This window comes from Charadrius vociferus, unplaced genomic scaffold, assembly GCF_000708025.1.
Source record: "Charadrius vociferus isolate BGI_N301 unplaced genomic scaffold, ASM70802v2 scaffold52, whole genome shotgun sequence".
Classification (NCBI taxonomy): Eukaryota; Metazoa; Chordata; class Aves; order Charadriiformes; family Charadriidae; genus Charadrius; species Charadrius vociferus.
Genome location: NW_009647572.1, coordinates 86,524 through 101,654, shown reverse-complemented (window position 1 = coordinate 101,654; position 15,131 = coordinate 86,524). Strand labels below are relative to the sequence as shown.

At 36.7% G+C, this 15,131-nt stretch overlaps 1 protein-coding gene across 1 annotated transcript in view; it reads left to right on the top strand.

Annotated features, from left to right (window-relative positions):
• Nucleotides 1–11,358, top strand: part of SLC16A7 (solute carrier family 16 (monocarboxylate transporter), member 7) — a 29,827-nt gene extending 18,469 nt beyond the window's left edge. Inside the window, exons 2-4 of the mRNA XM_009880836.1 lie at nt 5,431–5,574; nt 7,179–7,991; nt 10,737–11,358. Of these exons, the coding sequence (XP_009879138.1) occupies nt 5,431–5,574; nt 7,179–7,991; nt 10,737–11,008 (1,229 nt within the window). The 3' untranslated portion in view covers nt 11,009–11,358. The remainder of the gene's footprint in view (nt 1–5,430; nt 5,575–7,178; nt 7,992–10,736) is intronic.
• The last annotated feature ends 3,773 nt before the right edge of the window (nt 11,359–15,131 follow it).

The window sequence follows — 15,131 nt, the reverse complement described above, 5'->3', positions numbered from 1 at the left end:
CCTACTACTGTAAAGATTTTGACTAGCTATTATGCATTTAAGTTGCAGAACATTTTTTCATTCCTTGCAGAAAGTGGTGTCTATTTACAGGAGAACTGTCTAAAGTAAATATTTTTTTTTTTCATTGTGGTAAGAAAAAAATTGATGGAAAAGAGAAAAGGCAGCAAGAATTCCAGTGTCCTAGATTCTCTTCCTCTCATAAATTAATGGAGTGTACCTAATACATTTGGACTTATAAATGTTATTCTACCTCAGAGCTGAGCAAGATATAGATTTTATGCCAAATAAATCTTCCTTTAGTCTATTTCGTGGTCTTAAAACTGATCTGGCTGTACTATTACCTGAAGGTATTATGAAATGGAAATATTGTTATCTGGTTTGCATCCTTTAAGCTTTTAGAGGTACTAGATATAAAGTTGTTGTGTTGTCTCCAGAGTCAGACCATTTTTTAAAGTGTATATTTTCTTAGGGCTGAATAAAGCAAATAAATGGATAGGTGTGTGTATCTCTGAGAATGTAACTATTTGAGAAAGAATATTAAATTTATGGTGCATATTTTGAGGCCTCTATTCATTTCCTCGAAAATAACAAGCAGTATGTTTCTTTAGAAAGAAACTTTAGTGTTCGAGTTATGTTTAAACCATATAAGCACAATAAGCATTTTTTCAAGGGAAAAAAGTGATTATTTCTTCAAATGTCTGCTTTTTAAATCTACTTACTATTGAGATATGTAGTCTTGCTTTTCATTTACAACAGTATGGCTTAGCAGAGGAAGGAAGATTTAAACGGTGATTGAAAAGTTAAACTTGGAAGTGAGACGAAAATATGGATTATTGCTACCTCTGTTATTATAAGAAATAATTCAATTCATTTGTAAGCAATATATTTTTTTTCTGAGGGGTCTTGGTATTCACTGAAGACCAGCAAAAGCAGCTTTGTCTTCACATTTTGCACAATACAGATGTGCACGTGACTGTTCTGCTAAGCCATCAAAACAGAACAGAGGTGTCGCATTATTACAGACTTTGTATAAAACATCATAAACGGTTCCCAAATGCATGAGCCAGTCTCTGCTCACATAGCTGAAATAACTTTTGCCATCTTTCCCTTGACTATGACAAAGAATATGAAAAGCTGCTCTTTTTTCTTGTCTTCTTCTAAAGCATCTGTGTCCTGCTGCACAGCCCTGAGACTGGTCTTCAGTGGCACCAGTTGCATTTACTGTCCTGTTCCTTCTCTCAGTCTGGTCATTTGCCTCAAACAGAAAGATATAAAACAAAAATACAGCCAGGAGACTGTTAGCATATTATGATAATAGTCTTAAATTTGGTTTAGGGAGTGTATAGTCTTCTGTGGCTGAGGGTTTGTAGGTGCTAAGGGAGAGATCACAGTAAATATTCTTGTGGGCTTCCTGACTTAACATCTGTTACGCGGTTACTTCAGACTTCAGGAAAGTAGACTTAGAGACCCAGCAGTCCTTTAGTGCATTAACGTGCATTAATGTATAGCATGATTTTGGCAGTGTTACAGTGCTTAAACAGCTTAATCTGCCTTCTGCTAAAAAGATATGCAAGGGATATAGATACATGCTGGCATGTGAGCATCGCTTAAATAATTGTAGAAACTGTTAGATGTGAAATGAAATTTGTGCATGGCTTTAAAACGTATGAAGCCAGGTAAACAGCTGGGATTTATGTAGATTTGTATATGTTAAGGTATGAATATGCACCATTTTATGAGACTCCAAAATCAAGTATATACACAGATGTCTCAAGAAAATATTTAATCTAGTCATCAGTTTGGCAGGGTTCCTAGATAAGTTAGGGAGTAAGGTTAAACTAACTTTATGGCTTGTAGAACAATTAATATTTCCTGCATGCACAAATTTTAAATCAAAATACTGTAATATGCTAAAAGAAAACCCCAAATTAAATGGAGCTGTGGTGGTAAATACACATCATCAACTTAAGGAAAACATCTCAAAGAGAATATTATGTTTAAAGGAATTTTAATTTCATAATACATTCCAGATTTATGTCATTTGACAGTACAGAGCTTATTAAACCCATCAGACAGCTTTGTCTTTCCTCTCGTGTCTTCATCCACTGCCTACCTAAATTAATACATCCGTACTTGACCTCTAGCTCACAAGTTAGGTGAGGCTAACATTGCATGCTTTGATCTGAAAAGCTGTAACATGCAGTGCTGGCCTAACTGCCGCAGTTAAGACCCACGGAGGTCAAGTTTTCTTGTTCCTAATAAGGAACTGTTTGCGACATGATCTCCCTCAAAGGACAGTACTACGAATCTTGCCTTTTTTGGACACCCCCCAGAAAAATCCAACCGACCAAACCCTGAAAAACAAATCTCTTCCCCAAACCCCTAAACAAACAAGAATGTGGCTCGTTTCCCTGTTCTACAGGAGAAGGAAAGAAGGATTGATGGAATAGTATTAAAGAATATGATTATCATAGCCAGTACTCTTCTGGGGTGAATATTAGAGCAGAGCTCATCTTTGTCCTTGATTATGGTTGGAAAACTTTGTCAGTGCTGTGCAATGCTCTCTTTTTGATCCATAGTTTTATTTAAAATGCTAACAATATAGCAAAATTGCACAACAATCTTTTTTAATGCCGTTCTTCTCTTTACAACACTTGATAGTCTGCTATGTGTGGATTTACCTTCTCTTTCTCATTTGGTCTCACACCTATCCTGGCTTTTCACGCTGTCTTTGGTTAATGAGTAAAGAAACAGATTGCTAACAGGTCCATCTACATCATAACTGAAGTATTTCTGTAAGGGTACAATTCAAGGTGCTTCCTCTAGTGAATAAATCTGTAAATTTTTTGGTTTTGTAAATGTCAAATATTTACCTGCTACAATGCCTCTTTCCTATGTTTTTTTCTAAGGATCAGCAAAGAAACATTTTAAGTAAGACTACAGCAAGGCCACGTTTATTACAGCAGCAATTTAGAGGAAGGTCAGAATGTTAACAAGTACTACACAAATTTTTCATTTACAATTTTTAAAATACTTCCATCTCATCACAGGAAAAAGAACTTGAAAATAATTTTAAAAAACCACATTATTTTTGTATCTTTGAAGTGAAATACTGTTTCTGTGTTTAGCAATGATAAAAATTAAAACTTTTTTTTTTTCAGAAAATTGCCTTTAATTCAATTTGTTTTCAAAAATATAAATATTAATTGATATAGGGATGACACTTTTTGCTTTGAGTTAAACAAAGAGTTCCAGTTAAAAGGAGCTTTTTTGACCCAGAGGAAATATTTGTATTATTCAAGTATTTCGAAAGGGTTTTCATTCTAATTCAAACATGAGCCAAACTACTGATTGTCCAAACACAGCTCTATAAATTAAAAAAATTGTAATCAAAGTTATGCTTCAACATAGTTATGAGAGCACAAGTTTATTAAGATGATATATTTGGGAAGTGTTTGGAGCGTAATTTGTCTGTCCTTCATGTTTCACTGCTTCCTCCGTATGACCTCGAAGGAGAAACCCCACCTTGTCCCTGTTCTGCTCAGTGGTTCCCCCCAAATGGAAATAAAGAAGTGTTAGATATCTTATAATATAAGCTGTCAGTGAAAAGTTTTAGTGCTTCATATGGGATTTAAAGTCTTTTAATAAATCTCTGGGCTATTGTATGTTTGGTGAGCCATTCCGTGGTGTGGATTTTCAAGTCTGTTGGTTTCAATATATGGTTATGCTTGAGCTGCAGTTCAGGGAGCAGCAGAGCCTGGTCTCCTATGTTGATGTGACTCTAAGATGAGCCCTAATGCCTTCAGTCTGAGCATCCTTTACCTTCCCAGCAAAATAGCCACCCAGTTTATCCTCTATGCCCCCACACAGTACTGCTGCCCGGACAAGAAGATAGATTGCTTTTACTGGTGGTAAGCTGGGTGTACTGGCCAGTGTCTCTGCTGCTGGGATAGGGACCTCCTTTTTTAAATACGTGCTGCCCTAGTCTCCTTGTGAGCCAAGCTATTTAATAAATGCACAAACCGTAAGATCTAAACACCACTCAAATCTTTGCTTTTCAGTCAAGTTAATTTCAAACTGACCTCTGGATTCACAAGCTATTAGAAAAAACAGGCAGGCACAGGGCACGTCTATTGTAGAAGGTTATTTCCGTAAGGAAGTAAGCTAAAAATTGATCATTTGGCATACGCTTAAGACTTCTGTTGTTGATATGCAAGTAGTAATTAACATTTACAGTACCTCCATAATAATACTTTAATACATTTAAGGTAATTCAAGCAGTGGAGTCTGAAATAACACTGTACCTATGCAAATACACTTATAAATTTGGTTGGATTTGGCAGTTTCGTATCATGGATTTTGGCATTTATTCCTTTAGATATTTATAAAGAGAGAGACTTAAAACTGTTACCAGTACAGAGAATGATTTGCAGTAAAATCAAATGCAGATCTTGGCATTGCACTTTATGCCAGGTGCCTGCTTTATTTTGAGTTTGAAATTTATTGCTTTTTATTATGTTTTTTATTATTATTATTTTTTGAATTGGATAAGTTTCGTTATTGCAAAAGCAAGACTATTCGTAATGGTTTGGGCCAAATATAGTGCAGTCAGATGGTATGCAGTTTTACCTAAAGAGCTTTGACAACCTCTTAATCTTGATATGTAGCACACCATCTATTCTAGTCACGGTCGTTTAAAAAACATATAATGCATGTCATGCTAAATTGCACACTAGCTGTTTGTTTAGTGTGGACGTAATTACACCATAAACTGAATTGCAGTTGAAACTGAAAAATGGTCCTGTAGCAGTATTTTCAAAGTTTATAGGTCTTTATGCTAAACCACATCTTAGATTTTCCCAGACAACCTACAGTCATCTCACTGTCCATTAACACTCCTTTCTGGATGAGGTAAGGGAAAATGAGCCTCCAGGGCCAGAGATTTACAGTCTGATTGACAATATTTTTAAGTCTGTGTGTAGTTTTAAATAGGGGTCCAGGACATGCTACGGTATTAAGATCACTTGCTAGTTTGCTTGCCAGGAGATTCCTCCTGCTCTGTGGAGTTTTGATATCTGTCTCATACTTGAAATTCTTCAGTCTTTGCGCTTTCAAAACTTCCATTGACCGATCTCAGTATTGATTGCTTGTGAACTGTAACAATCCCTCTTGCTTGTCTGGTGTCTTTAATCTTTTGATCCATCTCCATGACTAATCAATATTTATATTGTCATGGAGGCAATATATCCACATCCAGGCTTGTGTGGCTGCAAACTCACAGAGTGTGTTTGTAAAACAAATCGGTATAAAACCAGCTAAACATTTTCCGGGATGGAAGAGTAAGGCATTCCAACATATCTATCCTAAACACAAAGGTATGTAAGATGGAGTTACCCGTTACCTGTTAATGTATTTTCTTTCTACCAACAGGTCCCATAAGCAGCATTTTGGTGAATAAGTATGGTAGCCGGCCTGTGATGATAGCAGGAGGTATCCTGTGTTCATTTGGTATGATTGCTTCCTCTTTCTGCAATAGCGTCCTGGAACTTTATCTATGTATTGGTGTCGTTGGAGGTAAGAATCTTTTTTAAAAGGGATTATTCTGTTCTGTTCTATTCTATTCGTTATATTACATTGTACTATATTGTATTGTATAATTTCAAATACTGTTCTACCAACGAGCCTTAGTGATCAAGAACCCATTGTGCAAGGCATTGTACAAATGCAAACCAAGAAGGCGGCAAGATCAGTTCATTTCAGCTACCTGAGCTATCTAATCCCTTAAATTAGCTGGTATGATGTTAAATTATTCTTAGGGTATTTCAGGAACAACTGATGATTTTATTCAATAAATGCTGTATGTATGTACTGTTCCACACTGCACTGTAATTATGGTATAAAAATTGATTGGCTCATGACAGCACTTATTACAGTCATTTGTGTAGAATCTCACATTCATTCTTTTAGCTTTCAGTCATGTTGCGCTTCAAAGGGGGTGGCAAAGGCTAGCAGTATTCTAGTAAAAATGCAAAAGCTAGTATCAGCTTTCTGTAGGTTTGTACATACATATACTCTTACAGATAAGTATAACAACTTTAAGTTCAATAGCTTTCTGTTTAAAATCCCCAGGGTCAATCCCCAAACAAAATTATTAATATGTTATCAAAGACCTCGATATTGCCTAAGGCAATGAACTAAAGTGATCATAAAGCCAGTAAATTAAATAACCTCCTTATCAAAAGTTGTGTGTTGTTTTTTTTTAAACTACCTCCTCAGAATAAGAAAGGCAAGTGAGATGGGATATTGACAGGTAAGAAATGAATGAGATAATACCTGTTCCTATATTCAAGCTCATCTTTCTTTATGTTGGGACTAAAGGAATCCTGCTTTGTGCAGTGATTATTCTTAAAGCTCTTATTTTTTTACATCCTAAACTTGGGGCTCACTGATAGAATAAAGCTGGAGTCCAGGAATGGGCCTATCAGAGAAGAAAGCTTCTCTCCTGTGCCTTTCAGCAGATGCATAGCTACTTAGACCTTATTGCCTGGATGTCTTAATACAGAGAGAAGGCCCAGAGGTTCAGCTTACACACTCAGCTGATGGGTGGTCTGCTCCCATGCATGTCCTCTACAACTCTTCCACCTTTAGTTGTGACTTCCATACCTGGGGAAATGGAGCTGAATGTGCTCCAAAATAATTAGTCATTTTAAGCTCCACTTTTTTACCCAAGTTTGATCTTAAGTAGTGCTGGAAATAAGAAACGAGGAGATTTATGCATTTAAATGTGCCCTGTAGTCATTGTAGCTGAGGTAACATTTAATAACTTTTGTGAAATGAGCCAAGATAGAATTGCATTATTGCTTAGTAAACATAAAAATGGTGAGTCAAGCCGTTGATACCATCATTCCTCTGCAGTTCTGCTGTCTCTATCGTTGCTAAAACATAACAAGGTATTTTGGCTCTTATTGCAGTGCTACAGGGGGAAATGGTAGAATCCCACCATGACATAGTCACATATGGACAGCAATGAAGCTGTATTTCATTCTCTGATGCTAGTTGGTTTCTGTCTTCGTTGAGAATCAGTGGATTAGATACCATTAATTTAAAAAGTAACTTGAAAGAGATGTGATACATTTTTTAGTGCATGTCAATAATACTGTCTTTTATGTGTTGTTTAGGTCTGGGTTTAGCATTCAACTTACAGCCTGCCTTGACCATGATTGGCAAGTATTTCTATAAGAAGCGTCCCATTGCTAATGGATTGGCCATGGCTGGAAGTCCAGTGTTTCTGAGCACATTGGCACCTCTCAATCAATTCCTCTTTAATGCATTCGGCTGGAAAGGAAGCTTTCTCATTCTGGGAGGACTTCTTTTGAACTGCTGTGTGGCTGGGTCACTTATGAGACCTGTTGGACCGAAAACAGTCCCTCCCGTGAAAAAAGATGTTGAAAAAGGCACAGGAGATTCTACCTTGCACAAAAACAACAAGAAGTCTTTTTGGCAAACTATGAATAAATATCTAGACCTGTCCCTCTTCAAACACAGAGGGTTTCTGATCTATTTGTCAGGAAATGTCATTATGTTTATCGGTTTCTTCGCTCCAATAGTATTCTTGGCTCCTTATGCCAAGCACAAGGGAATCGATGAATATTCTGCTGCTTTTTTGCTATCTATCTTAGCCTTCGTAGACATGTTTGCTAGGCCTTCAATGGGACTCGTAGCAAACTCCAAGTTTATCCGGCCAAAGATTCAGTACTTTTTTAGTTTTGCTGTTTTGTACAATGGCGTCTGTCATATCTTGTGCCCTCTGGCAACAAATTATACTGGCTTAGTGATATATGCTGTATTTTTTGGGTTTGCATTCGGAATGGTTAGCAGCGTTCTTTTTGAGACGTTGATGGACCTCGTTGGGGCTGCCAGATTTTCCAGTGCGGTTGGACTTGTCACCATCGTGGAATGTTGCCCTGTGCTCATAGGCCCTCCTCTAGGAGGTAAAAATCTCTTTTATTCGATTTTTTCAGACATTACAGCATAATCTTGCAATTTAGTATTGAATTAATATAAACATGCTTAGTATTATTTAATGTTTTCTGTGTGACTAGGAATGTACTGTGTCAGTAGTGCACTGCATCAATTATCTTTGCACTTTACAGCTGCAGTCCAGATGAGAATCTGAAGGCGTACAATGCGTGCATGTGCAATAGATAGATTAAGAGCATATCTCTACTGGCCCATAAATCCATGTGGTAAATGTATGTTTTCCTGATAGCACATAGTGCTAACTTTGCAGCCTTGACTCACATGTATTCAGCTCCAATTTGCTCTTTGCCAATACAATTCTTCCTCTCTTGAATTGGTTGAATCCACTGGTCAGTTTTTGTGAAGATCTCACAGTGATGGGGCTTTGAGCAACCTCGTGTAGTGGGAGGTGTCCCTGCCTATGGCAGGGGGGTTGGAACTAGATGATCTTCAAGGTCCCTTCCAATCTAAACCATTCTATGATTCTACGATTCTATGACTTGCAGTTTCTCTAACCTAACGGCAGCTAGAGGGGCACCCACGTAAATTTAAAATAGCAACTTTAGTTTGCCTAAACAAAGAGGATTGGCATTTCTAGTGGGAAGAAACCAGTAGGGAGGTGCCAGAAGGGACAGGGACACGCTCAGCAGCCTAGGCAGGGTGCATGTCTGGTGGGATTTTGGCGCAGTGCCGTGGAGCGTTGCGCCCTGGTGTGATTTCACACCACAGCCTCACTCTCAGCCAGTCCGTTAGCCTGTTTCTATAGCCAACAGATATGTGTAAGGCAATTCAGAGCGTAAACCATCCTGCATTGACTACAATATGGTAATGTTGCCAACTTCTCTCTTTTGAGTGTAAAGGGAGCTTAAAGAGAACCAGGACTGTATTCGTAATTTTTGGGCTTCTAGCACCTAAAGTATTTTCTGTTTGCTAGATTGTTACTCAGTATTTAGTAATGCTGTCAGTAAGTTTTATAACCGTTATAAGATTTCTGATGATATAAGAGGCTAAAGAAATAGATGCTCAAATCTGACTGAAAAGTATCCATTAAAGGTGCATGAGTAGCAGTGTAAGCCCAACAGTATGAAAATATATAGATACTGAGATTACCAGCCTTATAAGCAAACACTATACTGACAGAAGCAGAACCACAAAAGTCAGCAAGTTTATATGTGCCTAAAACTGTATATAATTACCAAAATATTTTAAGGATTACTCTCAATATTTGTATGAAAATAGCAAGTGTTGAGTGAAATTTTAAATATGCCAAAACAATTCCACTCACTTCAGTGCAATAATATTTGTACAAGTAAATGTTTAATAGTTCTCAAGACATTCCATATTTCCTTCATCTTTTAACATACAAATTCATTTTGGTGATGGTAGAACCGAATATATTCTCACACAGACTCTTCCTATGCCACCTAGTGGGGGGACTAAGCCTGTGACCACTGGAGTCCAGCCTTTTCAGTCAGGTTCTGAAATCAATACTAATATTAACTCTAAAGATATTAAATCTAATATTTATGGAGCAATAGAATATGCAACTATTTATTTTTCAGTATATTAGTTTTGCCAAAATTTTGAAAAGCATGTGTTTGTGCTGTAACTGTATGAATAATTGATTTATCTTGTTAAATAAAAACAACAAAGGGGGTGAGCACATGGAAAAGCTAAATTCCAGTTTTGACTAGTTCATATCCTTTAAAATATTATGCTGAAGTAATGTTAATGCAGAATTTCATTTTTAATCATCAGTTTTATGAGACTGCTCATCTAGAAAAAACAGTAACTTGCGCTATTTACACTACTTGGCGAATTATAGAGTTGCAGTGCTATTTGAGTTTTTCCTAATCCTAGGCTTGTGAAATAAAAAAAAAGGCTGGACTAATTTGATGGCTTGTAAATGTGTATCAGGTGAATAGGCTGGCATTATGGCTTCAACCCAGTAAAACCATCTGAATACATACTAAATTGAAGTGCGCAGGTCATTGTGTGAATTTCAATGACAGTGTAGCAGAGTTCAGAGCTAAATAGTTAGATACATACAAATCTTGAGCTGGCAGTTGGGAAAATTTAGAAAGAATGCCTCATAAAGTGGAAGAGCAGTTATATTTTGTTTTCCTTGTCATGACCAAATTAATCTGAGAGATGTGGATGTAATTTTTAGGTATAGGCTTCAGAGTTCAAAACTCAGCAGTCGAGCGTGATAGCTGAAGGGATGAGCCTTTCTATCTCCTTCACCAGTCACAGGAAAGTAAAAATGAAAAGCAAGCTGTTGATGTACAGTGACAGCAGCCTAAAAAGGCACATACCTCTTCATCCTATTGTCTGTATGCAGCCTCCGTGAGTGTCAGACAGTCACTGCAGAACAATAGGAAACAAAATTAGGAGGTGAATAAAATAAGAAGACAATGAAAGAATGAAAATGAAAGAACTAAAAAACTGTCTGTCATTATTCGTTAAGCTTTACTTACTTTGTTCTTCAATATTTTATCATTGTCAGTGATTCCAATGACAATTGCTAGCTTGACTAATACAGGTTTCATTAGCGTTCCACTATATATGTTAGACCGTTTGAACATGTTGAAAATGCTTTTCTGCTCCAACTTCAAAACCAGGCAATATATAGGTATTTCTCCTAGGAAAAAATCTGGATTGTATTGAGTATTCTATGCTAAAGACTTTTTTTCTCTCTTCTTGTCTTTGTATTTCAGGTTGGTTAGTGGATGTTACTGGTGAATATCAGTACATGTATTTTGTCTGCGGAGTGATTGTGATTGTGGCCAGTATCTGGTTGTTCATTGGCAATACCATTAACTACAGGCTTTTGGCAAAAGAGAAGAAGTTAGAGGATGAGAAGCAGAAAGCACAGAAGAACGCTGACTTGAAAGAAGCAGAACCATTAACAAACAATGAGAACGAAGATGCTGCCAGCAGAGCTGATAAAACTCTTGAAGATCCTTCAGAAAGAGAAACCAACATTTAATCTGCAATATAGCTCAGAAGGCAACATTTATGACTTCCATTAGAAATATGTCTTCAAGACACAGGCCAGGTTTTGCGGTAATAATGATCAGTCACAATATTGGATGGGAACAGATTTTTGCCCCGTGGCGAGACTCTAAGTTAATTTACTATCTACAATTTATTTATTTCAGTAATACAAAATTTAGATTGCAGAGGTAGTGACTCCATGCAAATGACTCCATCAGACCATGACTCTGGACAATCAGGAGTCAGGTAAACCAAGCTATATGTAAAGCCCTCCAGTGACAAACAGTTTTGTTTTAAAAATAAATCTAATGCAAAAGTATCTCTAACTCTTATTTGGAAAGATACTTTGTGTTCATCTTTAGGGTATTGATAAAGTCTGTTGCAATAATCTGCCCAAACTGTACTTACCACTAATATTAAAAAGAATATTAGCTCAAAGATTTGTTTCAAAATAGACAGAGTACCTGAGTGAAGCACACTGGAACTTTTTTCTCTTTTCTATGCCCACTAGATCAAAAAGATACATTATGTCTGTATAAACAATTATAATATGGATGTAAAAGTTAAAGCTAGAAGACAAGCAATTGGTGGGCACCGTCTCTAAAATACAATAAACAGCTGAATTACAACATATTCCAGAAATTGCTTCCTCCTGTGATAGTTGGCTACATTGTACTTCAGCATACACATTTGAACACAAAGTACGTTCAGACCTCTCTAATTCAAACTGAACTAAAATCTGCCTGTACATACAAAGGATTTAAAAACAAGATTTACATTGCTAATGAGAGTGGCAATTAGTTTGTTCGGTTATGTATTCCTGTATGGCTGAAGGAACTGGGTTGGACTGTGAAACCTTCTTCCTAAGGGGACTAGATTCAGAACCTGCTGATGTTAAAAGGATACTTACTCTTGGCTTTTGTGGCCTAAATCTGTTTCCTGGCAATGACTTCAAAGTAGATGCTTGGTTTTATTGGCAAGTCATTAGTTGTTTGATGGTCTACTGAGAGGAGATTTAAGGTCTAACTTCAGGTCTTTGCAGACAAGTAACTTTAAACCAGTTCTCACCTCCCTTTCCCATGTATTTAGTGAAAAGCTACTTCATTTTGTAATGCCAGTTCAAGCAAAAATGCTGCAAGGCACATTGACAGTGCCAGTCTGGAAGCTTTGTATTGACGTATCATTTTTGTGCAGGATAGTTGGTCTTGTGTCTACAATGTCACACAGGTGTTTGTATCAATTAAAATGTACACAATTGTTCCTCTTCCTTTAGGCAAAAGAAAGTATAAGTCAACAATTTTACATTACAGAAATTAGCATTGCACTTGAAAGCTAAAAGTGCAAACTTCTGAAGGTATTAAGTAAAAATAGTTCTGTTCTGTTTATAGATGAGGAAAGGTTTTATTCGTTTTGGAGAGATGAATATAAATGCCTCAGAAATTGTGAAAATTAAAGGTCTGATTCATAAAACATTTATGCACTGTTTATGCAGAATACACATACATTCAATTCAGGGAAAATAATATCATTCATTTTAGCCCTCTTATAAATCTCAAAAAGTTGCAAATATATTGGACAGAGAGCTAGCTGTGTTAAACATGCTTTGAAGCACCAATAAGAAAAAACTTAGTAAAATCGCGCAAATATGTGAGTGCTTGTAAGGAAGAGTAGTGTTCAATATTGTTATTTTCATTGTTCTAAAAATTTTTGGTAGTGCTTGTTTCTGTTTTGCTGGGTTATCATCTTATATACTATGAACTTCCACAGTAATGCTGAACTTTTTCATTATCTCAGCACCGTTTTGGGGGAGAAGTATGATGAATCTACTTACAGCATGGTACAGGAATTAATACCTACTTCTCACCTAATCATATGCAGGAAAACCAAACACCTACAAGTCCTCTAATTTTATAGGCACATCAGCAACAAACTGTGCGTTTCAAAGTTTTGGGAGAAAATATGGGTTACATGCTCAGATTTGAGCAATGAACTGCATAAAGGAGAATGATTTAGTCCCAGTAAAATGACAGTTCCTCTCCCAGCCCCCAGCCTCAGAGGAGAAGTAAATAGGTTGCACCTCCTTCCGAACCATAGCACCCCATCAGGTAAAAGCGTTGCTGGTTTTGGCTGTACAAATGTACAGCGTGAATTCCACGATCTGTGAAGGCCATATGTGCCCAGCGCCAGAAAGTGATGAGGAGTTTCATAGACGTTAAGCTTTCATACAGTGAGGAATATCAGTTCTAAATACTGGATTGTGAAAGATGAACTGAAATTTTAGCTAAAGAGTAGTCATCAGGAACATCACTCTGCTCTTGACAGCAAGTGGTAGAAAGGCACAGAGTATTTGAAAAGAGATTAATATAGAGGCTGAACCAAAACAACTGAGGCAAAATTCTAGGTGCTTATTATCTCTTTGCAAAAAAACCCCACAGTGTGATTAAGAATATAGGGTAGAAGACAACAAGTTTTAAGTTTTGACTTAAGTTTGTTGAAAGTTGCTGTTGAATGAATAATGGACTCAGAAGAAAGATGATAAAAATAAGGCTCTCAGGAAACATGCAAGCAACTTACCTGTTCTATGCAGAATCACAAAATATGATGGAACACGGCATAGGAAATAAGGGAAAAACAAGGTTCCTCGAGCCATAGACACACCTGACCACCAGTAACAAAAATTAGGTTATTATTTCAGAGGAAATAAGCATTTATATAAACACAACCCTCTGCAGAGCTACTACTTGTTCATCTCTGGTCAATTATGTTAAAAAATAATAGGAATGAAAGAGCTGCTTTACCACCACTCACCAATGTGCATTTTTTAATCCCATAGAGTAAAATGATGCAGCAGGCATCTGGAGTAATATAAAGTATGAACTGAGTCAAGTGAAACATTTCCTTATGCCTCTTTCATTACTTTCCCTAATAATACTAGCAACAAAATAAAAAAATGTCAGAATACTCTTGATATTACTGAATATTAAGGAATTTAAAATCCAGAGATGAATGAAGAAAATTGGAACCGTATCTATGCAAAAACTGCCTGGAATTAAAAAACCGTGTCTTCCAAATAACAGGTCCTGAAGGGGCAATTGCCTAGTATGTGTAGCTCTTATTTCTAAAAGTAATAATAATAATAAATTGCCTTGAATAAATTCTACACTGAGCAGCAAAGTAGCGAAATGAGTATAACTTGCCCTGAACATCACTCTTACTTGCACTGAGCTTTAATTTGTACTGCAAATCATTTCATCATTACATTTCTGCTTTCAGGACAGCACCTGGGTATATGCCATCTCTCTAAATCCCCCTGGTTTCTTTTAATTACCTCGCCCCCAGTCTAGACCACTGCAGGGTCAGGACTAAGAGAAGCCCCTGCCCTACAAGCAAGAAATATACCGTGAAATTTCAAGACATACCAGATGCATCTCTTATGTACTACGGAGTCTGTAGTCTCTGTCAGTCAGTGCAAGAAAATCCTTAATTGCTCTTGATCTCATTTATATTCATGTATACTTCATCCTCTTCATTTCTCTGCCACAATATCACCAAGCCTACTTATCATCTTGCTGTTATTTGATCAATCAAGGAAAAAAAAAAAAAAGCCAAAATTTTAAAATCACTAGGAAAGGGGATAACATCAATAATATTTTTCCTATTTAACATCAAGGTTAAATTTCAACTAGTTTCAGAGTCCAGATACTTTTCTCTTACTAGGGTTTTTTGACATGATACCCTTTAGTAGCTGAAGGGTTTTTCTGTATTGCCTTTTCCAATTCCAGAGAAAGACTTCTTACCAATAATTCTCAGTTCCTTTTCAAGAACATATTAGAAGTTCACTCCTCCCACCTCTCACCATTGAACTGTGGTTGCAAATGTTGTCAGGTCTGTATTTCCATTAAGTTCACAAAAGCATCTTTTTACATGAAATCCTGTAGCATAAGTAGTCAGACTACAATCCTTTTATTTCAGGAGCGTGATTTGTGAACTGTTTTGACAGAGTTAGGGAAAGTCTTATTTTATCTTCAAATAGATTTTTCGTTAATGGTGCTGTCCTTATGAGAGGAAGTTCAACTTTACTTACTGCTGGAGTGAATGGCAGCAATTTCACTGAC